The sequence below is a fragment of the Scyliorhinus canicula genome, chromosome 9 (assembly GCF_902713615.1).
Source record: "Scyliorhinus canicula chromosome 9, sScyCan1.1, whole genome shotgun sequence".
Classification (NCBI taxonomy): Eukaryota; Metazoa; Chordata; class Chondrichthyes; order Carcharhiniformes; family Scyliorhinidae; genus Scyliorhinus; species Scyliorhinus canicula.
In genome coordinates this window covers 155,753,191-155,779,991 of record NC_052154.1, presented here as the reverse complement: position 1 = coordinate 155,779,991, position 26,801 = coordinate 155,753,191, and the positions used below count along the sequence as shown (strand labels likewise).

Genomic DNA, 26,801 nt, shown 5'->3' with positions numbered 1-26,801 from the left:
AACCCATTGCTCTGCAAGATTCTACAATGTAGAAAGAAAAAAGTCTGCAACCAAAGCAATTACAGGAAGGAACCGGTTCGAGTGGTGACTAAATCTAGACTTCACACAGCAGCAAAAACATCGGGAAACATGCACACACGAAAAATTCAAAATCTTAATTGCTAAAAAGTAGCTCAATGTTCAAAGCTAGACTGAACTGGGTATTAACTCAAGCTTGTAAACTACTTAGACCTTTGGGATCCTGATCAGGATATGTTTCTGCATTGTAGCAGAATCACAGACACTTGTTATTCTCGGCACAAAGAACTTGAGAAACGACAATCGTAAGAAAATTCCAACTAAACTGCTTTTCAGTTTTGGACTCCGGCATTCCAGAATCATTGCTATACACACATATGTAAGGGTAACAACATATGTAGTGGTATTAAAACAGAAAATGCAGGAAACATATTGCTGTTCAAGCAATAGAGAAACAGGGTTAACATTTCAGGTCCTTTTATCAGAACTTCGATTGTGAACCTGAAAGATTAACTTCTGTTTCTTTCCACAGATGCTGCCATGATTCTACGATCTACTGAGTATTTCTAACATTCTGTTTTTATTTCAGATATCTGGCATCCAGAGTATTCTGCTTTTCAGGTAATGGAATCCCTTTGTTTCATTGTGAGATAACATATCACAAACTTATGAAAGTGGCCTCAACAACATCCCATGTTCCAGTAACAAGATGACATGAAAGGGACAATGCTGGAAAAGCTTTGACAAAGAGTCATCGGACTCGAAATGTTAGCTCTTTTCTCTCCCTACAGATGCTGCCAGACTTGCTGAGATTTTCCAGCATTGTCCCTTTCGTTTCAGATTCCAGCATCCGCAGTAATTTGATTTTATACAAGATGACATAGCCTGCTGAATGCCTAATGATCCAGCTCCTGGTTATAGCCACATGGCTGATTGATTGATCTATTTTCGTTATTTTGAACTTGGCAAAATAATAAAATACTACATTACATGGTACATAAATACCATAAATAGCAAATAATATAAAGCACATACATGATCAAAAAAGTAGAAAGAAGTATAAACTTATAAATCCCAACCCCTTTTCACATATACAGTTCAAGTACTTAAAAATTTCCCAGTCGCATATTTTTCACATGTTTGTGTTCCTATTATCTTAATATTTCCATAAAACATAAACCGCTTACTGACTGCCTAAGTTCAGGGAATAGGGAAAGATTGTTTCCTTTGGATGAGGCTTGGTTGTTATCATTTTTAAATTGTCACTAAAAGGGAGGACAAAAGTGCAAAGGATTTGTTTCACACAGAGAACTGAGGAACAAAGAATCATAGAATCACTGCAGGGCAGAAGGAGGCCATTCAGCCCATCAAGTCTGCACCGACCTTCTGAAGAAGCATCCCAATCGCCCTATCCTCGTAACCTCACGTAACCTTTAGAAGGTAGGGGGCAATTTACCATGGCCAATCCACCTAAACTGCACATCTTTGAACTGTGGGAGGAAACCACGCAGACACGGACAGAACACGGGGAGAATGTGCAAACTCCACAAATTCGGAATGGAACCCGGGTTCCTGGAGCTGTGAGACAGCAGTCCTAACCACTGTGATAACCAATGTTTAGCCACAGGCAGTGATTGAGGCAAAAAAACATTGCACCTTTTAACGGAATACTGAATAAATATTTCTTGAGGAAATAAAGGGTGAGCACAGGTAGTGGGAACAATGGAGGGAGTGCGAGGCAAGTGGAATTAGATTGAGATTGATACAGGATTATAGACAACGAGAACGAGAGAGAGGATTCTCTCTTCCTGCATCCTCTGTTAACGATCCCATTCAGGTAGGACCCAATTATTGCCTGTCACCAGGCAAAATACGGCCTTTTGTCAATTCATTGGCTACCAGCCAACTAATCGAACCGAATCCCTCCGATCTCTCGGTTGCCAAAAAGTCTGAGTTCTTCTGTTCAGAAGCTAAACCTCCATAGCGCAATGTACCATTTTATAGTTCCTCAGTTCCTCTGCTCGATTTAAAGTTCTATGTCCATTAAACATCCATGGATAAAAATGATAACTGCAGAGTAAATGAAATAGGAAATAAGGGAATCAACAGGAACGGCGCTGACATACCTCCCTCCCTAAAAGGAATGAAATGTCAAGGCACGGACATTTCATTATGAGGTATGCAAGGCATAAATCACAAACACATAGTCTTTCATCCACCCTCACTATACAGGTTCCCTTCCCAGTTCCTACCTAGGTAACTAGTTAGCCCTTAAACCCCCGAAAAAGCATCCACTCTCACATTATCCCTTCTGGGTATGTGCACAATTTTAACATTGAACTTAGAACATAGAAAAGTACAGCACAGAACAGGCCCTTCGGCCCTCAATGTTGTGCCGAGCCATGATCACCCTACTCAAACCCACGTATCCACCCTATACCCGTAACCCAACAACCCCCCCCTTAACCTTACTTTTATTAGGACACTACGGGCAATTTAGCATGGCCAATCCACCTAACCCGCACATCTTTGGACTGTGGGAGGAAACCAGAGCACCCGGAGGAAACCCACGCACACAGGGGGAGGACGTGCAGACTCCACACAGACAGTGACCCAGCCGGGAATCGAACCTGGGACTCTGGAGCTGTGAAGCATTTATGCTAACCACCATGCTACCCTGCTGCCCCTGTGGTAATAATAAACTCCAACAGAATAATCTTGCGTCCCAGGTTTAAAACAGTTCTATAAACGCAAGCAGATTATGGTCCATATAAACTAAGCTTTGTTTATTGTCATGCGGACATATACTTCAAAGTGCCGAAGAGCTAGTAGCAATGCTCAGGCTTCGTTTTCAATGGTGGAATACTTTCTTTGGCATGGGCTTAGTTTTTAACAAAAAATATTCCACTGCCTCTCTATTCCTGCCTCGTCGTCTTGTAGTAGCACTGCTCCCACCCCCTAGGTCACTCTCACACGTGGCCATTCTAAAGATCTGGAAAAATCTGGGGTGGCCAGCACTGGTTCGCCCACTAACATGGCCCTCAATCTGCCAAACTCTGCTTGGCATTCTGTGGATTGGACCACACTATTTTCACTTGTTTCCACAACATATGAAAATGAAATGAAAAATGAAATGAAAATCGCTTATTGTCACGAGTAGGCTTCAATGAAGTTACTGTGAAAAGCCCCTAGTCGTCACATTCCGGCGCCTGTCCGGGGAGGCTGGTACATATCCAACATGCATTGGATTTCCGCCTCTAATTGAACGAGTCTCCGTGGGTTTAGTCAAAACGGATATTGCTTTATTGGTTCGCAGTTTCCTGTGTCTACATCATGATTAGTTAACGTAGTGTACCCTGGTTGTCCCTACAAATATGCCTATATTTTTTCAGTATCTTTATTAGATCCTTTCTCTGTACCTCTTCTAAACAGGAAAACGTGGGCACTAATTGCTGGGGCAACATGGGCACTAAATTGCTGGGGCAACATGGGCACTAATTGCTGGGGCAACCTAACAAGCTCCTCTGAGTCCTTCCAGAAACATGGACACGTAATCCAAAATTGAAGATTTGTCCTGTGGTTTTAGAAACTTCCCTTTCATCAATTTTAATGGACCCCGTATTTTATGGCTGCAAACTAATTCAAATGGGCTAAACCCAGTAGATTCGTTCGGAGAATCTCTGGTGGTAAATAGTAAAAAATCCAATCCCGTGTCCCAATCTCATGCATATTCATGGTAATAGGTCCTAAGCATGGTTTGAGAGTCTGATGATATCCCTCCAAAGCTCCTTGAGTTTGTGGATGATAAAGCAGCTGATTTTAATTGTTCTTGCATATTCATGGCAACAGGTCCGAAGCTGGTTTGAAAGTCTGATGATATCCCTCCAAAGCTTCCTGAGTTTGTGGATGATAAGGCGGTTGATTTTAATCATTTGATACCTCAACTACAAATTATACCCAGGAAAACTTTAGATATAAAGTTAGAACCCTAATCAGGTTGTACTTCTGAGGGTAGGCCATACTGTATGAAAAATTGTGTCAACCTCTCCACTACTACCTTATCTATAATTGTGTTCAACGCATAGCTTCCAAAAATTGGGTTGCCATATCCATGATTGCAAGAATATACGAATGCCCTGCCTTTGTTTTAGGCAACAGTCCTACACAATTTACCACTTTCTGATGAACAACTGTCCATTTTTCACCCGCAGCTCGATGAGGATGTCTCCACTTCCTCGTCAGAACTCAAGTTCTGGAACCCCCTCAGCCGCAACCTCTGAGAGCTGACTATGCAATTCTCGGTTATTAACAAAATTGTTTTGCTTAACCCTTTCAAATTCAGCATAAGTTTGTCTCGGCTGTCTGCTTAAATTCCAAAATTTTTGCCTGTATGCCTCTCGAGCTGATTCATATGCATCCAGAATAGCCTTTTTTACCTTGTCATAATCCTTAGACATCCCCTCTGGCAAGGAAGCATAAACTTTCTGGTCTCGCCCCATCAACTTACTTTACATGGGTATTGTCCACTTTTCTTTCGGGTTCTATTTTCTCAAATGCCCTAAAAAATGTTTCTACTTACTTTTCTTCAAATTTTGGGAGGGCTTGTATAAGGTTAAAACATATTGCCACTGGGTTCTGTTCTAGGATTAAGTTGCCCTCTAGCTCCTGGCAACTCCCTTTTAATTCCCAGTGCCTTCAACTGGAACTCTCTTTCTTTTGTTTTTTCCTCGCTCTCTTTGCTTTATCGTCACACTCTAATTACAACCTTCTCATTTCAATTTCCATTTGAAAATCTTTTTTTTGTTGCATCTCCATTTCCCTTTCTTTTTGCTGCATCTCCCTTTCTTTATTTCTGCAGCATCTCCATTCTGTTTCCTGCTTCTCTAATTGTTTAATTTGTAACTGGATTTTAGCTAATGCTACTTATTCTTGCCATGACCCAGGCTGTGTTTCTGGCATCTCTATCAAATTTAAATGCTGAGCAATCGCTTCAATGTTCTCTACCTCCTAACTTTAGCCAGCACCTCTTTACCTGCCAATTCAATCAATTTGCCTTTTTGAAGTCCTTTTAAATAAACCAAAGGCAAGCCGTCCACCTGAAGAAACAGCCTAAGTAGCCTCCAGAGCCATCCTGTTATACCATTACAAACCTGGTGTCCATTTTTAATTTATACTGTAACCCAAATGTCGCCATCTACCAGTCCAAAGATCACAGAACCAAGCCCCCAAGTTATGCTACGGCCCCCTGGGCTACTATGCAGTCAATTCCAGCCCCATTTGACTCAGAGTCACACACAATTGAAATTAACAAATAATTCTCAGAAAATACCCAAAGTCTTTGGTCTATGGCTGCCCAATAACTACAGTCACCAGGTTTATAAACTTAAACACAATTAAGTTTTATTTATAACAATAAATATAATTGAATATACAGTAATTACAACTGGTTAACTATTATCGAATTTTTAACCCCCCCCCCCTCTCTTTAAGTCATCCTACCCTCTGCACACACACACACACACACACACACACACACACACACAAAAGAGGGGTGCAAAATAATGATGAAAGAGAAAGGATAAGAGTCTTTGTTTCAGATGGACATCTTCCAGTACACCTTTCTTTAATCTGGGCCGTCAATTGAAGTTTTTTTTTCAGTCTGTAATGGTTTTCACTGTAGATTCATTTAGATCTCAAAAACCTCTCTGCAAGTTCAGAAAAAATAGCAGATAGGTCGTATTTCTGGAAAGAGAAGAGAGAGGAGAGAGAGAGACACTCACAGTTGGTCCTCTCAGCATCCAGGATCCGACTCACTTCCTGTGTCCTCTGAAAACCATTCCACTCATCACCTGTTGCCAGGCAGAATACAGTCTTTTGCCATTTGGCTGCCAGCCAACCAATCAAACCAAATCCTGCCAATCACTCAGGTGCCAAAAAGTCTGAGTATTTTTGTTCAGAAGCGAAACCTCCATAGCACAGTGTACCATTTTGCAACTTTTGAGTTCCTCACTTCGTCTGCTCGACTTTAAGGTATAGATCCTTTAAACATCCATAGATCAAAATGATAATCACGAAGTAAAAGAAATGGAAAATAAGGAAACCAACAGGAAAGGCCCTTACACTATAGGGAGAGCAGGACAACACATTTAGTTTTAGAATGATACAGGGCTGTGGAGGAAGCGTGGTGTGAGGCAGTGGAATTTGTTTCGGATTGATATAGGGATATGGGAAGACGGTACACACAGTGCGCGATTAGTTTTGGATTGTCCTAGCATGACGAGACACAAGCGGACAAATAGCCTCCTTCTCTGTTGTAAACTTCATTGATTTACAAATTCCAAATCTACTGGCCTAGAAACTTGTTTGCTAACAAAAACCTGTTCAATCCTATATATCTGTGGCGGTACTATGTAGGCTTGGTGCGCTGCTGCATAATCCTAATTATGCTTATCCAATGAACCCTTACCGGAGATTTTTAAGAGGGTATAATCCCAAGGTAGGTAGCCTTTCCTCGTTGCTCAATGGTTTTAGTCCCCTTACTTTAAAAATAGACTTAAATAAATTGTTGCACTGACCAGTTATAATCTCAAAACCTCATACTATTCCACACAACCACTGTCTTCAAAATCACTTCACAAATCAATTACCTTTAAAGAACAGAAGGAAGGAATTCCATCCAAGTCAGTCAGACTACAGCGAGCCATCCAGAGCACCTGTAATTTCGTTAATGACGTCCCAAGATCCCTGGACATTCATTTGGAGAAAACAGAAAAGCAATAAATTTTTTCAGGCAATTTCTAAGCTATTGAAACTTAAATACTGTTTTGATAACTTGCAGATAAAACGCTCAACATTTTATTCTGGTTAAGGTTATTACTGGAAACAATCTAGGAGAGTTCATATCAAAGTATTGCCTTACTTAGGGGGAATAAAGTACAACCAGGTCTTGGTATATTTGCATACCAACGCCTTCCCACTTCACATCTCGTCTCTGCTTCACCCAGTTCAAAACCTTCTCCTTCACATGGTAGCTGTGAAAGTAGACTATAACTGCCCTTGGTGGTTCATTCGCTTTAGGCTTCGGCCTGAGACACCAATGTGCTCTGTCCAACTCATAGCGGGAGTGATCTTCCCCCTCCCTCATCAACTCTGCAAACAACTTCACAAAGTACTTGGTCGGCCTCCCCCTCAGGTAGACCCACGATTCTCAAATTTTGCCTCCTCAATCTGTTCTCCAGGTCATCCTTACTTTAGCTCTGAGCCCTTTGTTGACCTCCGCCACCCTCTGCATCTCCTCACCCATCGAGGTGAACTGATTGCTGTATGGTGACAATTTCTGCTCCACACCCTTCCACTTCTCTCCTTGCTCCCATACCTCGACCGACGTCTTCATCACTGCCACCTTCACCAGGCTGCTGGATAGGAGGCGAGTGAAATCCGCTGGCACGTGAGGCTGTGAGTCCTGCAGAACAAAATATGGCGGGGTCTGGGTCGTCGGGGTAATCGCCTCCTCCACCCACTCTTTTTTCAAAGCCATCATCTCCTGCCAAAGCACCTCCATATGCTTGGCAAACAGCCTCTCAAACTCCACCGAAATCACCTCAGTCAGAGTTTCCACCGTGAGGGGAACGTCCCCACCCGACGACCTAGACCCCGCCGTCTTTGTTTCTGCAGGAATCACAGCCTCACGTGCCGGCGGATTTCACTCGCCCCCTTCTTTCTTCTGGGGATTTGACATTTCTCGACTTCCTTATGACTTCCCACACCAACTCATCCACTAACAACCCCTGAAGCTAGGCATAAAAGAACAAAACTAAGACTGTAGCAGGAGCCACCCAATGTGCGACCTCCACCTACATGCCGCCACCGAAAGTCTCCTGAGTGTGCATTTATTACCATCTATCATACAGGTTCAGAATTTGTTGGGGAAAACAACAGCAAACTTAATGCACTGCCAATATTAACACATGAATCATCCAGTAATTTGTGAATTGAAAATTACCATGAATTATTGGATGATTTGCGCCACACTGTTTAGCAGCTCATCATCAACCTCCCCCTGCTTTAGGGGATTGTCTTGCTCTCGTGATCCAGACTTCATTGAGGTTGGGGCAGCTTTGAAGTACTTGTTGGTCTTTCCCTGTCCATCATTCGTGTACGCTGGTAGTATATTTGTTTTGATTTTGATGACTCCTGGAAAGTAGGATGCAGTCCCACACAAGTGGGGGAGGATCTCTCGAGATGGCTGGTGTCACTGTCTGATCAATTGATTGCTGCCAGATATTTGTCAGTCTCCAAAAGAACAGCTACACTGTTTCCAGAAGTACTCGAGGCGTGGGTTGCATAATTGCACCTACTCACCTCAGCTATGTTGCTGGTGCATTTGTGTGGGTGTTGCAGTTGCCATTTGCAAAGGAGGATGTTGTGTTCATAAAGTTCCATTCAGCTATGCATTTCATCCTGTCTGTACACTCCAGTGAAGGTGCCTAGCAGCACATCTGGCTCTTATACTTGTCAAGCAAGATTTGATGGCATCAATCCCTGCTGCTTTATAATGGAGAAAACACCAACTGGACCATATCAGGTCAGAAGACAGTAGAAAACAATTTCTCTCCATAGGTTTACCTGATGTAAAGGCAAGATATAAAAAGGATTTCATTTATAGCTTGCCTTCATTGGTTTCAGGACCCCCAATAATTTTACAGACAATGAAGCATTTTTGAAGGAGAGTCACTGTCCTAACGGATGGTGAAGGTCCAAGCTGAACTGCCAACACTACCTCAGAGAGACTTATTTTCAGGATGAATGCTTCCAACTTTTTATTGCTGGGATTGACACACAGCTGCTCTTAGATGGGGTACAAGCCACAAGCTTGTTATCATTTGTTATCGAATTGGCAGTACAATTCTTCTAAATGCTACATTAACAATCCACCACACATATTTAAAAGGGAACATAATCAATAAACTTAGTTTATATGGAATTTAAAATGCTGAAGGGAGCGATTGCCCTGAAAGTTAAAAATCTATCTAAATTTTGCAAATAAAAGATAGACTTGCACTTTGTAGTGCCTTTCATAGCTACAACACGTCCTAAAGCACTTTACAGCCAACAAAACGCCTTTGATATGCAGTCACTGTTACAATGTTAAACTGCAGGTGAGGGGAGAGTGACTGTCATTGAAATCAAGGCAGCATTTGATTGAGTGTGGCATCAAGGAGCCCTTGCAAAACTAAAGTCAATGGGAATCAGGGGCAAATTCCTCTTCTGAATGGTGTCAGACCTAGTACAAAGGAAGATGATTGCGGTTGCTGGAGGTCAATCATCTCAGCCCCAGGACATTGCTGCAGGAGTTCCTCAATGTAGTGTCCAAGGCCCAACCATCTACAGCTGCTTCACCAATGACCTTGCCTCCATAAGCTCAGAAGTGGGGATGTTTGCTGATGATTGCACAATGCTCAGTACCATTCCTGACTTCTCAGATACTGAAGCAGTCCGTGTCCATATGGGGCAAGACCTGGACAATTCAGACTGATAATGGGCAAATGACATTCGCGCCACACAAGTAACAAAAAATGGCTACCTCAGACAAGGGAGAATCTAACCATTTATCCTTGACATTCAGTGGCATTACTATCGTATCTAGAGGTTACCGTTGACTAGAAACTGAACTGGACTAGTCATAATATGGCTACAAGAGCAGAACAGAGGCTGGTATTATTGCAGAAACTAACTCAATTCCTGACTCTCCAGCCTGTCCACCATCTCAAGACGCAAGTGATGGAATGTCAGGATGAGTGCAGTTCCAACAACATTCAAGAACCTCAATACTATGCAGGGCAAAGCAGCTGGCTTGAATGGTACCCTATCCACCATCTTAATCATGAACTCCTTCCACCATCGTCACAGAGTAGCAGTAGTGTGCATCATCTACAAGATGCACCACCCTGCAAACCCACAACCTCTACCACCTAGAAGGACAAGGGCAGCAGATACATGGGAACATCACCACATGCAAGTATCCCTCCAAGCCACAGACCATCCTAAAATGGAAATATATCGCCATTCCTGCGCTGAGGACCCGGGTTCAATCCCGGCCCCGGGTCACTGTTCATGTGGAGTTTGCACATTCTCTCTGTGTTTACGTTGGTCTCACCCCCATAACCCAAAGATGTGCAGGCTAGGTGGATTGGCCACACTAAATTGGCCCTTAATTTAAAAAAAAAGATTTGGGTACTCTAATTTTATTTTTAAGTATCCTTTCCTTCACTGTTGCTGGGTCAAAATCCTGAAACTCCCTTCCTAACAACATATGGACTGCAGCGCTTCAAGAAAGTGGCTCACCATCATCTTCTCAAGGGCAATTAGGAATGAAAGCTGGTCTATCCAGTCCTGCCCCTATCCCTGAACGAATAAAAATAAAAAGGGGCACTGCATAATCCCACAAAAAGCAATCAAATGACCACATAATCTGTTTGTGGAATATGAGTTTTATTTTCAAGTAGGTGCATGGGATCTTTTCTGCCCTCTCAAGAAAACAGACAGGGGCCGTTTAAATCTCTACATCTGAAAGAAGGCATCTCATAGGTACTGCGCTGAAGGGAAGTCACAGCCTAAATTTATAAATTTACATCTCTGAAGCAAGACCTTTAGGGCTAGGTTTGCTGGCTGATGATGATTCAGGTGAAAGTCAACAAAGTTACTCTGGACATATGGTACATAGGGAAGTAAACAGCACTTAAAAAAGAAGACGATTAGAATCCCTAGAGACATTGCAGACGGGGCCAGTTACCAACTTTAAAACTCAGTTTCCCTGTGGATTCCAGTGAAGTTATGTTGGGAGACTGGTCAAATCACCATCGATATTCAGTGTCTTAAAGATGAGATATGGTTATCAGACTGGAGCATGCACACAGGGGATTATAGTATTTCCACAGTGTTTTAAGATAGTATTAATAACTATGGAACAATGTAATGTAATAGTTATAAAATGTCAGACAGGGCTGGGAACATAATATTCTCAGTTGTCACTTTTCCAGGAGAAATAGAGAAGGCAACACAGATGTACGGTGATTGTGCTAGTAAAGAATTTGATCCCAGTGCTGGACCCCAAGAGATTGCATTAGGGCAAACTTTATATCCAGATTTAAGGAGTAGGAAGAGAATTCAGTTCACAATACCTCAATGATAACAGTGGAAAGGAAATGAGAAAACATCAAAGGGCGCGTGACAAAAGGCTAACAGATAACAAAATACATTAATAAAGGCTTTTATTAGCATAGATTATAAAAACAGGTAAAGAGAGAATAGAAATGCTAGGGATTAAGGGGATAGGAAATCTAGATGAAGAAGATTAAGTTACTTGAAATATTTTTTTAAACCATGTCAGCTTTCACAAGTGTTGACAATAAGGGTTAAACATAGCAATTAAAGACCAGTCAGCCGATGCGTTGAGTGGAGTCAACGCGTCCGCAACATGTGCCAGGCTCAGCCTGATACAATTTAAGGTTGTTTACCGGGCTCACATGACAGTGGCCCAGATGAGCAGATTCTTTGGGGTGGAGGACAGGTGCACAAAATGCACGGGAGGACCAGCGAACCATGTCCACATGTTTTGGACATGTCCAAAGCTTAGAGCATTTTGGCTGGGGTTTGCGGAGGTCATGTCCAAGGTTTTAAAAACAAGGGTGGCACTGAGTCCAGGGGTGGCGATTTTCGGGGGTCGGAAGATCCAGGAATCCAGGAGGAGAAAAGAGTGCAGTACAGGTGATGTTGCTTGTAAAGGCACTTACAAAAGGCGTTTGATAAAGTCCCACATAATAGAGCTTCTGTCAAAATTAAAACACATGTGATTAATGAGCCAATGGCAGCATGGTTGCAAAATTGACAGAGAAAGAAATCAGAGAATAGTGGTGAATGGTATTTCAGACTGAAGGGAAGTAATAATAATAATCTTTATTATTGTTACAAGTAGGCGTACATTAGCACTGCAAGAATGTTACTGTGAAAATCTGCGAGTCACCACACTCCGGCGCCTGTTCGGGTACAATGAGGGAGAATTCAGAATGTCCAATTCACCTAACAAGCACAGCTTTCGGGACTTGTGGGAGGAAACTGGAGCACCCGGAGAAAACCCACGCAGACACACGGAGAATGTACAGATTACGCACAGTTACCCAAGTTGGGAATCGAACCTGGGATCCTGGTGGTGTGAAGCAACAGTGCTAACCACTGTGCTACCGTGCCACCCATACAGTGGTTTTCCCCAGCAGTCGTTGGTGGGACTTCTCTTTGATATATATTGATGGTCTGGCTTGGGTATATAGGGCATAATTTCAAAATCTGTTGATGATACAAAACTCAAAAATGTAGTACACAATGAGGATCGTGACAGACTTCTGGAGGACATAGTGGGTGTGATCTAACGGAAAAGCTTCCAAGTATGTTAGCAAGTGTGGTGATATGCATCACTGTAAATACACAAGGGGTTAATTTAAATACACACAGACTAGATAGACACTAGAGGGAGCACCAGAGACATGACACACAGACATTCAACCAATAGGCCAGTAAGATAGGACACGACCAATGGGAATTCAAGATACACACACACACACACACGCGCACACACAAAGGTGATACTACCACAGGGGGGCATTACACCAACCCATATATAAGGACACAGCACACATGATCTTCCTCTTTCCAGTGGAGACACTTAGTGAGTACACAGGGTTGATTGAAACACATCACACCCATCACGTGGATTGTAGCAGACTGGTTAGATAGTCTGAGTAGCTATAGAAGGATTAACAGGAGAGTCTAATCCAAGTAAGAGAATTGTTAACAGTTTAATAAATGTGTTAAAGCTATCTCCACGTCTGAACCTTCCTTTGTCAGAGTGCACATCAAGGAAGCAGCTTATGCTACGTCAAGAGCATAACAAAACAGCGAGCGGAAAAGCCAGGTGCTTCCTGACTGCCGACTGGGTGAGGCCGTCACTGATATTTAATGTTAATTAGGGCACTTAATAATGCCTCACGGGCTTCACGCCAGAAAAGACTGTCCAGCCAGTTGATTCACCGAGCCCATGTTTGGCAGCTCCCCGCTAATATGGGGTGTAGTTCTTAAGCTGATCCGCTGAGCAAACACCAGACAGCACGCAGCCATGCCACCGTGCAGACCAGCTTCACGATTCAGAGATGCCAATATGGCCAGATTGATGGACACGGTGGAGACCAGGCAGAATACCATGTTCCCCCAAGAGGGTTGGAGGACGAGCCAGTGCCGCCTGGGAGGCAGTGGGAGCGACTAACAGCTCAGGGAGTGTTACCTGGAGGACCGCCACTCAGCACCGCATGAAGCCAAATGCCCTCCACCGGGCCGCACGGGTGAGTTGGCATCGGCCCTCTGACACCAGTTCCTCCTGCCACCTCCCCCCCCCCCCCCCCCCCCCACACCACTCCCTGACAACCCTGCATTTGGCACTTCCCTCTCCTCCGCACAATACCGTGCCCATGTCCCAGTACACCCTGGCACTCACCAGCACACCCTACCCATGCCCAGCAGTGGTGCCCACACCTGTTTCCCCCCCACCCCCCATGCCACAAAGCATGCAGCATTTGGCTCATGTGTCCTCGCAGGAGAAGTTGGCCCACAACAGACAGGAGGGGGCCCAGACGGATGGCAGGATGCAGGACATCAGAATCCTCACCTACGAGGAACGGGCCCTGGAGGTTCCACGGTGGCTGAGGACAAATCGCCCACAGGCATCGAGATCGGCCTGTATCGCAGATGACCTGTCACACACGAGTTGTACGTGCCAGCATGATAATCCTTCCCTCTCATTGACCACATGTTCATTCTTCCACAGGATCCTCAATCGGAAGTACTGGCCCATCTGGGGCAAAAGTAGTGAACAGGCTCCTGGGGCACAATCTGGTGAGCACCACACAGTTGCTGATGCACATTAGGTGGAGGCAGGAACGTCCAGGGGAGACAGCAGTCGGAGGTCTGCTGCATCCCAGGACCCAGTTGTGTCCCAGTCAGATGTTGAGCCTCTCAACCAGGCTATCCCAGAGCTGATGCAATCGCTCGGGTGCGGTCGTAAAATTCAGAGGGGGATGTCAGCGCGACTCCACTGGGTCCGTAGCCGATTCGAGGAGTCCCAAAGTTTACAGGTACAGGAGATTGCGCCGGCAATAGGTGGCACCGAGGCCAACGCTGCTAGGGTGGCGACCACAGTGGAAAGCCTGGCGCACAACGTGGTGGTGTCCAAGGCATAGCTCAGTCAAGTGATGGCCATGGCTGAATGCCTCGACAGCACACCCGAGTCAAGAGGGGATGTGTCTCAGTCTCAGGTGGGCATCGTCGAGGCACTTCAGAGCCTGTCTCGGCCGCTGAGAATCATGTCCCGGACAAAGGTGGACATTGGCGAGGCACTGCAGAGCATGGCCTGGGCACCAACTGGGAAGAGGAAGAGCTGGAGGCTAACCCGGAGCCTCTGTCTAAGGTGATGACAGTGGTCATCAGCTCTCCTGAGTACCAACCCCCAACATCAGTGAGTCTCGGAGTCAGTATGCGGAACAGGGTGGCACGGTGAAGCCAATGACACCAACTAGTTGGCGGGGGCTCTCTGGCCCCAGACACTCCAGAGGATATCCGCCGGGGCATCAAAGGCCACAGAACATGGTATGCAGCAGACTGCGTCCACCTCTAATATGCATCCTGGGGACACACATAGACACAACAGCAGAGCACGGAGGGCTAAGCAGATTGAGGAACACTGAGATGGCACAGGTGGGCGCAGCACCAGTTGGGGTCACGATTATACAACATTACAGCGCGTTATACCCGAGACATGTGAAGCATCCATCACGTTATTCCCCCCACCCACTCATTCTCCATCCTCAAGCTGGTCCCGTGGATCTGTCCCAGGCTTGTCCTCCAGCTCCTCCTTGACCTCTTCCTCTGACGTAGCCACATATTCGTCCTTCTCCATATCAGTCGAGGCATCAGAACCGCATTTTTAGCAGTTCAATGCACCGCTCAATGATAGTCCGTGTAGCCACATGGGCCTCATTAAATCGCGTCACTGCATTGGTCTCTGGCTTCCGTACTGGCGCCATTAGCATCCTCCTCAGCAGCTACCCCTTATACCTACAAGAGTCAACCTTTTATAATGGGGTATCCCTCAATGACGCCAATGATCTCTGACTGCCTCAGGATGTAGCCATCGTGCACATTCCCTGGGAAGAGTGCACACACATGCATGATCTTTAGGTGGTGATCGCACACAAGTTGGATGTTTAGGGAGTGGAACCCCTTCCTGTTCATGAAGGGTGCTCCGGGGCCACCCAGTGCGCACAAGGCGACATGTGTACCATCTGATAATGGCAGAGAATTCTGCTGCCCGGGCACCTTCATCGGCTTAGTCCAGGTCAAAGTTGTTACCGTTAGCTCCCCAGGCAAACAGGGCCTCTGTGACTTTGTGGATGCACTTTTCAGCCGTTGGTTGGGAAATGCCGCACAAGTTCCCGCTTGAGGCCTGATCCTGAGACCGAAACGTTTGGGGCTGCGGTGACCTTGATGGCCACTAGGAACAGGTATCCTCCTCCTCCATGTGGTGCCAAGTCTACAAGGACATGCCACAGGCGCCGCACCATCTCCTTGTTGAGGCGGAGCCTCCTGCGGCACATGCTGTCCAACATCTGCTCAAAAGAGCAGTGACCACTGTGCACCTTGTGCCATCGCTGCCCTCCCGTTCTGGGCCCCTGCGTTGCCTGCTGGGCAGCCGGGTCCTCAGAGTGTGAGGCAGGCCTCTGCACATGGGTCGCTGTGCCGGGCTTCTGCTGACCCAGGTGTATCTGACATCCGGCATCTGACCGCCAACGCCACCACATGGGAGGCTTCTGTGCAGTCCACGATATCATCCATAATGTGATAATGTCCCCAGGGCTGAGTGAAACACTTGAGTGTTTGAATGTTGGGTGCTCTCTCTGTAATGTTGAAGCCTCCAGTGTTCAGGCAAAGTGTACAGGCTTGCCAATCTGATTGGGATGCTAGGCAGTAACACTCGCCTACAACATGGCACGTCTACCGACAGGAATCCACTTGGGAGCTGTGGGGTGATCACATTGCCAGAATTGCCAATCCCCTATTAGTAATAGTCTTCAGCTGTGCGGTCAGCAGCCGCCACAGTCAGTGGGGGTTAAAGTGACCGTCACCATATTACCACAGGCGGGGCTCTGTCCTGGGGGTGTTTGGTGGGACCGACAGGCAGCAGCCAGAGCTGCGCCCATTATGGGTATACACGATCCAGGGGATGGCATGCCAGACCCGTAGCACTGGATCATGCGACCTCCCCTTCAACCCCCACCCCTTCCCTAGCCCAGGGGCGTACCCCCCAACCAGGCCCGTCCCCCAGGCCCCCCTCCCCCAAGCACCAGGGCAGCAGCCCCAGTGCCACGGGGATGATTGCCCGAATCCGAAGATATCCACTCATCTCCTCCGATCCCCATAGCAGCCATTTCGCTAGCTTCACGTTTTTAAAAAGGTGTACAAAATGGCACCCACATGACAAATCGCTGGGGAGCCGGATAGATCATGAAAGGCTGCTAGGTAGAGGGTCCTTCCTGTTAATAGAATGGAGGTTGGCCTCAATTGGTGAATATTGGTTTCTCGTCACGCCGTGGCAGGATCTGGATCTCGCCAATGGGAGCGGACTGGTTGGATTGGAAACCAGTCAGCGCTGAGCATGGTTCCCGATTTCGGCCTCTCCTGCGATCTAACCAGTTCACGCAGATTTGCGCCGGGCGCAATACGGCCATTAGATCGCGTCCAGAATGGTAAAATGGACAGATCCATAGCAGATGCAATTTAACAGAGTGAAGTGATATAATTTTGAAGAAAGAATAAGGAGAGATAATGTAAACTAAATAATGTAATTTTAAAGGGGAGCAGGAACAGAGACCAGGAAGTGTACCCCAATCTTTGAATGTTGCAGAATAAGTTGAGAAGGCTGTTAAAATGCTTAAGGGATCCTTAGATTTATTAACTGAGGAATAGGAAGTTATGCTAAATCTTTATGAAAACACTTATTTAATCTCAGCTGGAGTACTGTGTTAAAGTCTGGGCACCACACTTCAGCGAGGAAATGAAGGACTTGTACAGATTTATTGCAGAAATTTACGAGAATGGTACCAGGCATGAGGGACTTCAGTTATGTGGAGAGTTTGGAGAAGCTCAGATTGTTCTCCTTAGAGCAGAGAAGGTTGAAGGAAAGATTTGATAGAGATGTTCAAAATTCTGAATGGTTTTGATAAGATTCATAAGGTAAGGTGAAAATGTTTCCATGCTAGAAATCAAAGAACACAGATTTGAGGTGATCATCAAAGGAGCCAGAGGCAACATGAGGAAATTGAATATACGCAGTAAATTAGGATTATCTGGAACAGAAAGGGTGTGGAAGCAGATATGATAATAACTTTCAAAAATAAATTAGATAATTAATTGAAGGAAAAAATTCTGCAGGGCTATGGGGCAAGAACGAGTGGGACTAATTGGATAGCTCTACCAAAAAAATGGCAAAGAGTTTATAAGTGGAGGAATGGCCTCCTTCAGCACTATATGATTCTAAATGAGAATAAAAGGGAGTTAGAGGAGGAGCTAAATCAATTATTAGAACTAACTGGAGAGCAGGAATTGGTTCTAAAAACAGAAGCAGACTCGAGGTGAATTAGTTACTGCATCCTGCGGATCGCACTCTTTGCTGTTGAAGGAAATCTGAGGGAGATAACAGAGTCATTGACCACAATTTTCAATGTAAATTGTGTCATGGGACTGGATACTTGCCAACAAAACATCCTTGTTCAGAAAGGGAGAGAATGAAAAAACAGGTAACATTAGACCATCAGTTTTGAAAATAATTTTCAGTCCAAATTTTGAGCCTAAATTCATAAGCATTTAGAAACACATGATGGGGTTATCAAGCAAAGCCAGTATTCAATTGCCAAAGGCTAATAATGTGTTCAATTTACTATCATCACAAGTGCATGGCACAGTTACATAAATTATGTAATAATAATTCAGCAGAGGTTGATTAGGTCAATAAAAGGCTTGAGGTAGATACAGCAGTCCTTAGCAAGATACATATGTAGTATAAAAACCTTGTTACAAAATATAGGTGCATGGTGGGGGGTAAGCATGGATCAAAAGTTGGCTGTTGGACAGGAAACAAAGTGTTCGGGTAAATGGGGGTTCTTCAGACTGGAGAAGGATTGGGAGTCGAGAAACCGCAGGGTCAGTGTTGGGAGGGGTAAACCCCCATTCCCCTCACCCCTTGGATCAGTGCTGAACCCTTATTAGTGGAGATTCATGATTTGGACTGAGACCTAGGGAGCACAATATAACAATCAAACCACATTCAGCATTGGGAAACTACGTTTCTGGCGAGATACACAAGATGCTGGAATTATTTCCACGACAGCACCAAAGGGTACTATGAGATTTACAGTTATGAAGGATTTAATTGCGTGAATAGGAACAACCTTTTCCTCAAGTTGGTGATTGAGTAATAAGAGGTTATCAATTTAAAACTCTCATTAACCAAATGAGAACATTTTGGAGAAATTTATCGATAAGAGTTGCAGGATCATTATTAGCATTACAATGGGTAGAGATTTGGATAAATAGGGATGCTTGCAAGTGTACCACAAGTGACCTAAACATCGATTCTCATACCTAGAAGACACTATCAAAGACAGAGGGAAATGGCAACATCACCTGTGGGTTGGCGAGTACCATGACAATCCGTAGCTACAGCAGTTCCACAATCGGCACCAGTACCAAAATAACAATGCCTAATAACCACTTTGTATGTGCCACTTGTGGCAGAACCTTCCTCTCTCAGACTGGTCTCTTCAGGCATCAGCAACAGTGCACCATAACAGATTTGATTTGTTGTAAGATTTCATTTGTTGTACGTTCATCATCTTACATTAATGGAAGGATGCCCACGACGTCTACTTTTAAGGGAACACTGGATAAGGATTATAGTGGAGGAAGAAACAGGGTCATGGAGAAAGCAGGGCAGTGAGATTGTTTTCAAATTCTCTCACTAAGAGCTGGACAGCATTAGCAGCCAAATGGCGTCCTTCTGCCCTGTAAACATCTATGGCTTTCGATTGTAATGATGAATTTTAATTCACAAGTTACACAGCTATATATTTATTTTAAAATATCCAGATCAAACAATCTAATTAGAGGTAAAAATAAAAATAAATTGAAATGAGGTTCTGTTTGTACTTTACATATTTCGAAACAGTTCATCAAGTAAAGTTTGATCATCATACACACCAGATTTTATCTGGTTAAATTAAACTAATCAGATTAATCACATGGAGTCATTCAGAAAAAATCTGAAACTTTACTGTAATTGTGTGTCTGCAAGGCGCTGGCATCTACTTAGATTGTTTACTTAGATCTACTTAGATTTACACTCATGGGAGGTCACTAATAGAGAATTAAACTGTTAAATATAAAAGGGATTGCTTCATGACTGCACATCATCCGCTTGTGTAAAAGGTGTCCTGCAACACCGCCACGTAAAAGGCAAGAGCAATCTCTTGGAGTCTGCCGATTGCCATCAATTATGAATGATCGTCGTCTTCTTCGGTGATCACTCACTAACGAGTAGGATTGTCCACCTAGAAATTCCATTTTACTGGAAATAGGTTCTGTGGGTCCTTGCATAGCTCATGAGCCCGACCAGAGAGCTGCATCTTCAACCACACACTTGGCAGGTGCTTCAGAGAGGTTGGGGTCGGTCCTTGGACTCGAGATCGCTGGTATTCCTTTCTCAGGCTCCTTTTTCGGGCTTCCTCTTGCTGTCGAGTGTCCTCAAAGAATTGTGTTGCTTAAATCAGGAGGTACCTCCAAGTAGGTCTCTTCTAAGCAAAGGACTCCCAGGTGTTGGCATCTATGTTACATTTCTTGAGGTAAGCCTTCAGGGTGTCTTTTAAGCACTTTTATCCTCTTGTTTGGGAGCCTTTTAAAAAAATTTTAGAATACCCAATTATTTTTTCTCCAATTAAGGGGCAATTTAGCATGGCCAATCCACCTACCCTGCACATCTCTGGGTTATGGGGCGAGACCCAAGCATACAAGGGGAGAATGTGGAAACTCCACATGGACAGTGACCCGGGGCTAGGATCGAACCAGCAATTCTAACTACTGGACCACTGTCACACTGTTTGGGAGCCTTTCTTGAGCTAGGTGAAGATGATTTGCTTTGGCAGTCAGGCCTCTGCCATCCTAAGCACATGGGCGGCCCGGTGGAGTTGGTTTCGGATGATCAAGGCCTTGGCACGGGTGCTCTTGGTTACTTCAACTACGACTATGTTAGTTCACCTGTCCTCTTAGCTGAGGCAGAGAATCTATCTCAGACAGTGTTGATGGTACCTCTCCAGGGTTTTGAGGTGGCGTTTATACATAGCCCAAGTTTCTGAGCCATAGAGAAAATTTGTGAGGATCTTGGTGTCAGTATGGATGTCAGTCGTCAAAGACTCTTGACCTAAGACGACCGAAGGAGGTGCTTGCGAATTGGATACAACATTGGATCTCAGTCGTCGAGGTTCTCTTGCCACTGATGAATGATAGTTCTGCACAAGGGGGACTGCAAAAAATGTTGCTAAAAAGGTGGTAAATCATCCTGCACAAAGTAGTAAAACAGACAAACTGGTGTAGAGTTAGTATACCCACAGCATGTAAAAACACTATGATCTTAAAAGGCAGACGGTAATGCTTCAATTCACTTAAAAAAAACAGGAAACCCCATTGCTCAAACAGGCAGTTGGGTGTGTGTGCTTGACTTCCAACCAGAATGTTGCAAGAGCCCTCTCTCACTCAAACAACATTTTATTACAATTGGTTGGGTTTTGTCAGTTGTCAAGCCACACTCCAAGCTGGAGTAATCAAGTGTGCAGTGTAAAAACTAGCCCACTTCCAGCTTTAGGGGTGATAGGTGGAGAACTAAAACAGAAAAAAAATCTGATTAATGTGACCTAGCTTTTCTGCTTGAACTGAACCATTAGCTGACAGCATGGAGCCTTATCCACAGGGGGCCATGCAGAACCTCACAGACTCGATTATCCCATCCTTACAGCTGCACTAAGAAGCAGTTTGACAATGGTTCAAGTGGCTGCAAAAGAAAATCACTCATTCGCAGCCTTATCCATAGTTGAGCTCTATATTATTACGCAACTGACATAACTAGGCTATGCCCCATTGCATTTTCAATCGTGTAAACAGTAAAATAAAAAAACAATGTAGATGGACACAGAATTTCAGACTTCAAGAATATTTTTCTTGTAGCAGAAATTATGAACACAGCAGGTGGATGGTTTTCAGACAGCCAGATTCTACTGTTCAAATAACTGGGCCTCAGAGAGACAACAGTCTAGACCATATGTGAGGCAAGTGTTTGAGACATTGCACAGAACTATTACAGATTAAACGATGTACAAAATGATATAATCAGATTTGCCTTGAATGAATTGACCAACCCAATAAATGTTACTTTCTTGTCCCCCATTCTTTGCACGATACTGAATACAGCAATTTCCTTTGCTGAGATTTAAAAAAAAACAATGATCAGCAAACAATGATCAGCACGGGTCCTGAATTGCAGCTTGGAGATTCATATTTCTGTCCCAGGGGTGTATTTGACCAGTATTGGCCAGACTGTTGTGGGATGGATGGAAAGGGAAAGGAAATAGGAAAAATGTTCAGTCGGTGCCTCCCTCATCACCGAAGAAAGTTTTCCAGGCATGCACTAACAGTGATACTACCCAGGGAAAGATCAGAAGGATGAGTCATAAAAAGTGTTTTCACCTGTGAGCAAGAGCAGATCGACAAGTCCTGAAAATAAAGATATCCACCACTCACCTTCCCAACTTCAATCCCTTCCAGCTCACCGCCCCACCGACCCCCTCCGCCCCACCACCCCACTGACGCACTCCACCCACCGACCTTCTCCGCCTGCCCCGCTGACCCCTTCCGCCCCGCCGACCACCGCCGACCTGCTCCGCCCCGCCGACCCCTTCCGCCCCGCCGACCACCGCCGACCTGCTCCGCCCCGCCGACCCCCTCCGCCCCGCCGACCGTCTCCGCACCGCCGATCTCCTCCGCCCCGCCGACCCCTTCCGTCCCCCTCCGCCCCGCCGACCCCCTCCGCCCCACGCCCTGCCGACCCCCTCCGCCCCACGCCCTGCCGACCCCATCCGCCCCACCGACCCACGCCCCGCCGACCCCCTCCGCCCCACCGCCCCCTTCCGCCCCGCCCCGCCGACCCCCTCCGCCCAAGCCGACCCCCTCCGCCCAAGCCGACCCCCTTCACCTCACCACCCCACCGGCCTCCACCACCACATTGCCCCTTCCACCTCACTACCCCACTGCCCCTTCCACCTCACCGCTCCTTTCACCTCACCAGTCCACCGTCCCTTCCACCTCACCACCCCACCGTCTCTTCCACCTCACCATCCCACCGACCTCCTCCATCGTATCACCTCACCGCCCCCTCCATCTCACCACTCACTGACCCCCTCCATCTCACCACTCACTGACCCCTTCCATCTCACCACTCACTGACCCCCTCCATCTAACCACCCACTGACCCCCTCCATCTCAACACCCCACGTACCCCCTCCATCTCACCACTCCACATACCCCCCCATCTCACCACCCCACGTGCACCCTCCATCTCACCACTCCACGTGCCCCCTCCACCTCACCACCCCACCGATACCCTCCACCTCACCACTCCAACGACACTCTTCACCTCACCACGCTACCAACCCCGTTCACTTCACCATCCCACCGACCCCCTCCACCGACCCCCTCCACCGACCCCCTCCACCCCACTGACACATTTCACCTCCATACCACCAACTAAACCTTTCACCATTGTCCCACCACTACCATCAAACACCATTTCCCATACTGATGAATGGTCTGATGGTGTGATTCTGAAGAAATCATCAATCTTCAACTTAAAGCAAAACAGATTTAATGAATAACGAATTGATTAATATTGTGTTTACACACTCTAAAGAACTATAACTAGTAATCAAGTGCTCTATATTAAAGTATTAACTAATTTAAACTGAACGTGCTAACTATGCTGTGATCTATCTCTCTAACACTCTGCTGTCTAGTCACTCCTGGTTGGAAGAGACCCATGATCCTTTGAGTTCTCATATTTATAGTGGAATCTAGTGTTGCCCTCTAGTGGTTGTGTTACACTAAGATGCAATCATTAACCCTTTACATGTCTCTATATATACATAACACTACAGTACAAACTTTCAGACAAGACGTTGAAAGCTAGCCATATCTGCCTGTTCAGGTGGGCATAAAAGTCAAGTGCATCTTATCCAACATTCTAAACAGGTTAAGATTTAGATTTAGAACAGTACAGCACAGAACAGGCCCTTCGGCCCTCGATGTTGTGCCGAGCAATGATCACCCCACTCAAACTCACGTATCCACCCTATACCCGTAACCCAACAACTCCCCCTTAACCTTACTTTTTAGGACACTACGGGCAATTTAGCATGGCCAATCCACCTAACCTGCACATCTTTGGACTGTGGGAGGAAACCGGAGCACCCGGAGGAAACCCACGCACACACGGGGAGGACGTGCAGACTCCGCACAGACAGTGACCCAGCCGGGAACCGAACCTGGGACCCTGGAGCTGTGAAGCATTGATGCTAACCACTATGCTACCGTGCTACCGTTAAGCAGCCGGAAAACCCATAAATCAAAGTCAATTTTGATAATTCTACTAATTTTTAGAATCTGAAATATCTATGGATTTTATTCTGTAACCACAGTTGAAAATTAAGTGGTTCCGTTTTGACTTGTTCTCATGCAATTAACAGTTAAGATAGTTGAGGATGATGTTTGTGAAGAAACAAACCTGTTTTATTGTTTTATGACGAAGCTCATGTGAGTTGAGCTGAAGTTGTCTTAATGGCCAAAATACGATTAGGTGTTTTTCAACCAGTTTGAAGGGATAGCTAAAATAGTGTGAACTTAGGATGACATGTTTAAAAGAAAACTATGCATTACTTTAATGGATCTGATATTATGATACGAAGTGGTCTTAGCTATTGATGTCGCAGAACGGTAGCACAATAGTTAGCACTGTTGCTTCACAGCGCCAAGATTCCAGGTTAGATTCCTGGCTTGGGTCACTGTCTGTGCGGAGCCTGCACATTCTCCCTGTGTCTGTGTGGGTTTCCTCCGGGTGCTCCGGTTTCCTCCCACAAGCCCCAAAAGTGCTATTTGGTAATTTGGACATTCTGAATTCTCCCTCTGTGTACCCGAACAGGCGCTGGAATGTGACAGGGGCTTTTCACATTAACTTCATTGCAGTGTTAATGTCAGCCTATAATAATAAAATTATTATTATTAATAGCTTTAGTGTCAGGCTATGGTGACCGGATAATGTGACATTATGCATGACAGTTTGATATCAAGAGGAAACATACCATTTGTTTGTTATGGAGTGTTTTCTTCAAGGGTCTGAAGAAGTAACTAATGGAATTGTGTCTCAGTTTACAACCCTTAAAGCAGGGGTTATTGCAAAGGTGGGGTGATAGGAGATGAATTGCAACCTAAACCCAATAGGAGGAGTTAATTTGGACCATCTACAAAAAAGGTGGAATGGGAGACTGAGAGATAAAGGTGAGAAATAATGGGCGGGATTTTCTCAGCCCAAGCCGGGCCTAAGAATCGTCGGGCCGGGCGCGACTCATGCGACGCCACGCCGATGCCAGTCCGCCGATTCTCCGGAGTGTGGAGAATCGGCACCAATGGCGCCGGTTGGCCAGCGATTCTTCGCCCGGGGTGGCCGTAAAAAAAATCATAGTCCCGCTGGCGGCATCCACATGTGGTCTTACACAGTGGGACCTCGGCGTGCATCCATCCGCGGGTGGCCTGCTGTGGGGGGGGGGGTCCAAGGGGGGCCTCTGCTGTGGCCTGGCCCGCGTTTGGGGCCGACCGATTGGTGGGCCGGCATCTCGGGCTGCGGGCCTCTTTTGCTCCGCGCTGGCCCCTGTAGCCTCACGCCATGTTGCGTTGGGGCCGGCGCAGAGAAGGGAGACACCACGCATGCCGCATCGGCGCCAGTCGCACTGCGCATGCGCAGACCCGCGGCGCCCGTTTGACGTCGGCTTTGGTAGCTGGAGCTGCAAGAGTCGCTCCAGTGCCGTGCTGGCCCCCTGTAGTGGTCAGAATCGCTGCTCTTGGTGGCATGTTGATGTCGTCGTGAAACGGGATCTGAGAATCCCGCCCCATCATTTTTGTTGGCATAGTGTTATCACGGCTTCTGGAATATGAATCTTCTGGACACAGTTCAACATCACGTCAAAGACAAAAGGCAAAGAAGAGGGTCATCCCCTGCACTGACAACGCCAGGTTTTCCTGGGATCTTAAGAGATGAGAAATTTCTATGTTGTCTTTACTACTTCTTGTTAAGTATATGGAAAATCTTGCTTAATAAATTTCACTTGATTCATAAATACTAGTTATTTGTACTTTGTAGGTGAAGTACAACCGAGGACCCTAGTGTTAAATATAAAAAATTCAGACCTTAGATTTTGTTTTGAGCAGTAGGGTTTTATACCTCAAAACCCTAAACTTTACACAATGAACCAAACTCCAGGATATTTAAGATAAAGAAGGCGATTTGTGAACTTCTGATGGCCATTTTTCTGGAGTCAAAGAAAAGTTCCAGCAGGCAGATTTCCTAATAGGAAAATCTTCACAGGAACTTAATTGCAGTGTTAATGTAAGCCTCTTGTGACACTAATAAAGATTATTATTATTACGTGGTCCTCAAATTCAAGAAGGGCAACAGACACAAACCTGGCAACAACAGAACCAAAGCTAGTAACTACAAATAATAATATGGACTACAAATCCATCAAGCCAACGTCAGAAAAAAATTGAAATCCATAATTCAGAAACAAAATGGAAAGAATGTTTGAATGATAATAACCCAATAGCTTCAGAAAGAATTGATTTTCTTGAGATAACCTCAGGCATATTGAGGCAGCCAGATTTCAAATTGACGTGTGGCGAAAGAAATATATAGGATGTAGTTCATCTAGACTTTCAAAAGCCTTTTAACAATCAAAGCCTCAGGGGCAGCATGGTGGCACAGTGGTTATCACTGCTGCCTCACGCCGCTGAGGATTTGGATTTGATCCCGGCCCCAGGTCACTGTCTGAGTGGAGTTTGCGCATTCTTCCTGTGTTTGCGTGGGTTTCACCCCCACAACTCAAAAAGATGTGCAGGGTAGGTGAATTAGACTTGCTAAATTGCTCCTTAATTGGAAACAAAATTGGGGCTCTAAATTTAGTTTTAAAAAGAAAAAGAAATAATCAAAGCCTTGAGGAGTTCTTTTATAGGAATGTCAGTGGTATCAAGTGCAAGAGATGGACAGATGCCATTAAGTATTTTTTTTGCACAAAGGCTATTAAACAGCTGGAACTGGTTGCCAGGGCTCGGGCAGGGACACTGGATTCATTTAGGAAACAGCTGGACAGCATAATGGGAAGCTTGTAAGGCTCAGATTGTGGAAGAGTGTGATTTTAAAAAATGGACCCAAAAGCCTTTCGCGCCTGATCCCAACTTGTAATTTTATAAATCTGCATAGAATATGATAATAATGTGTAAAATATGAAAATAAAGATGAGAAGTGGTATGGTAAACGA

General features: G+C 45.4%; 1 protein-coding gene across 6 annotated transcripts in view; it reads right to left on the bottom strand.

Moving 5' to 3' along the window:
• The window catches only part of lrrc56 (leucine rich repeat containing 56), a 244,298-nt gene that overhangs the window by 131,042 nt on the left and 86,455 nt on the right, over positions 1–26,801 (bottom strand). For all 6 annotated transcript variants that reach the window (XM_038807997.1, XM_038807995.1, XM_038808000.1 and 3 more), the window contains one exon: positions 6,666–6,762. In XM_038807997.1, the coding sequence (XP_038663925.1) occupies positions 6,666–6,762 (97 nt within the window). The remainder of the gene's footprint in view (positions 1–6,665; positions 6,763–26,801) is intronic.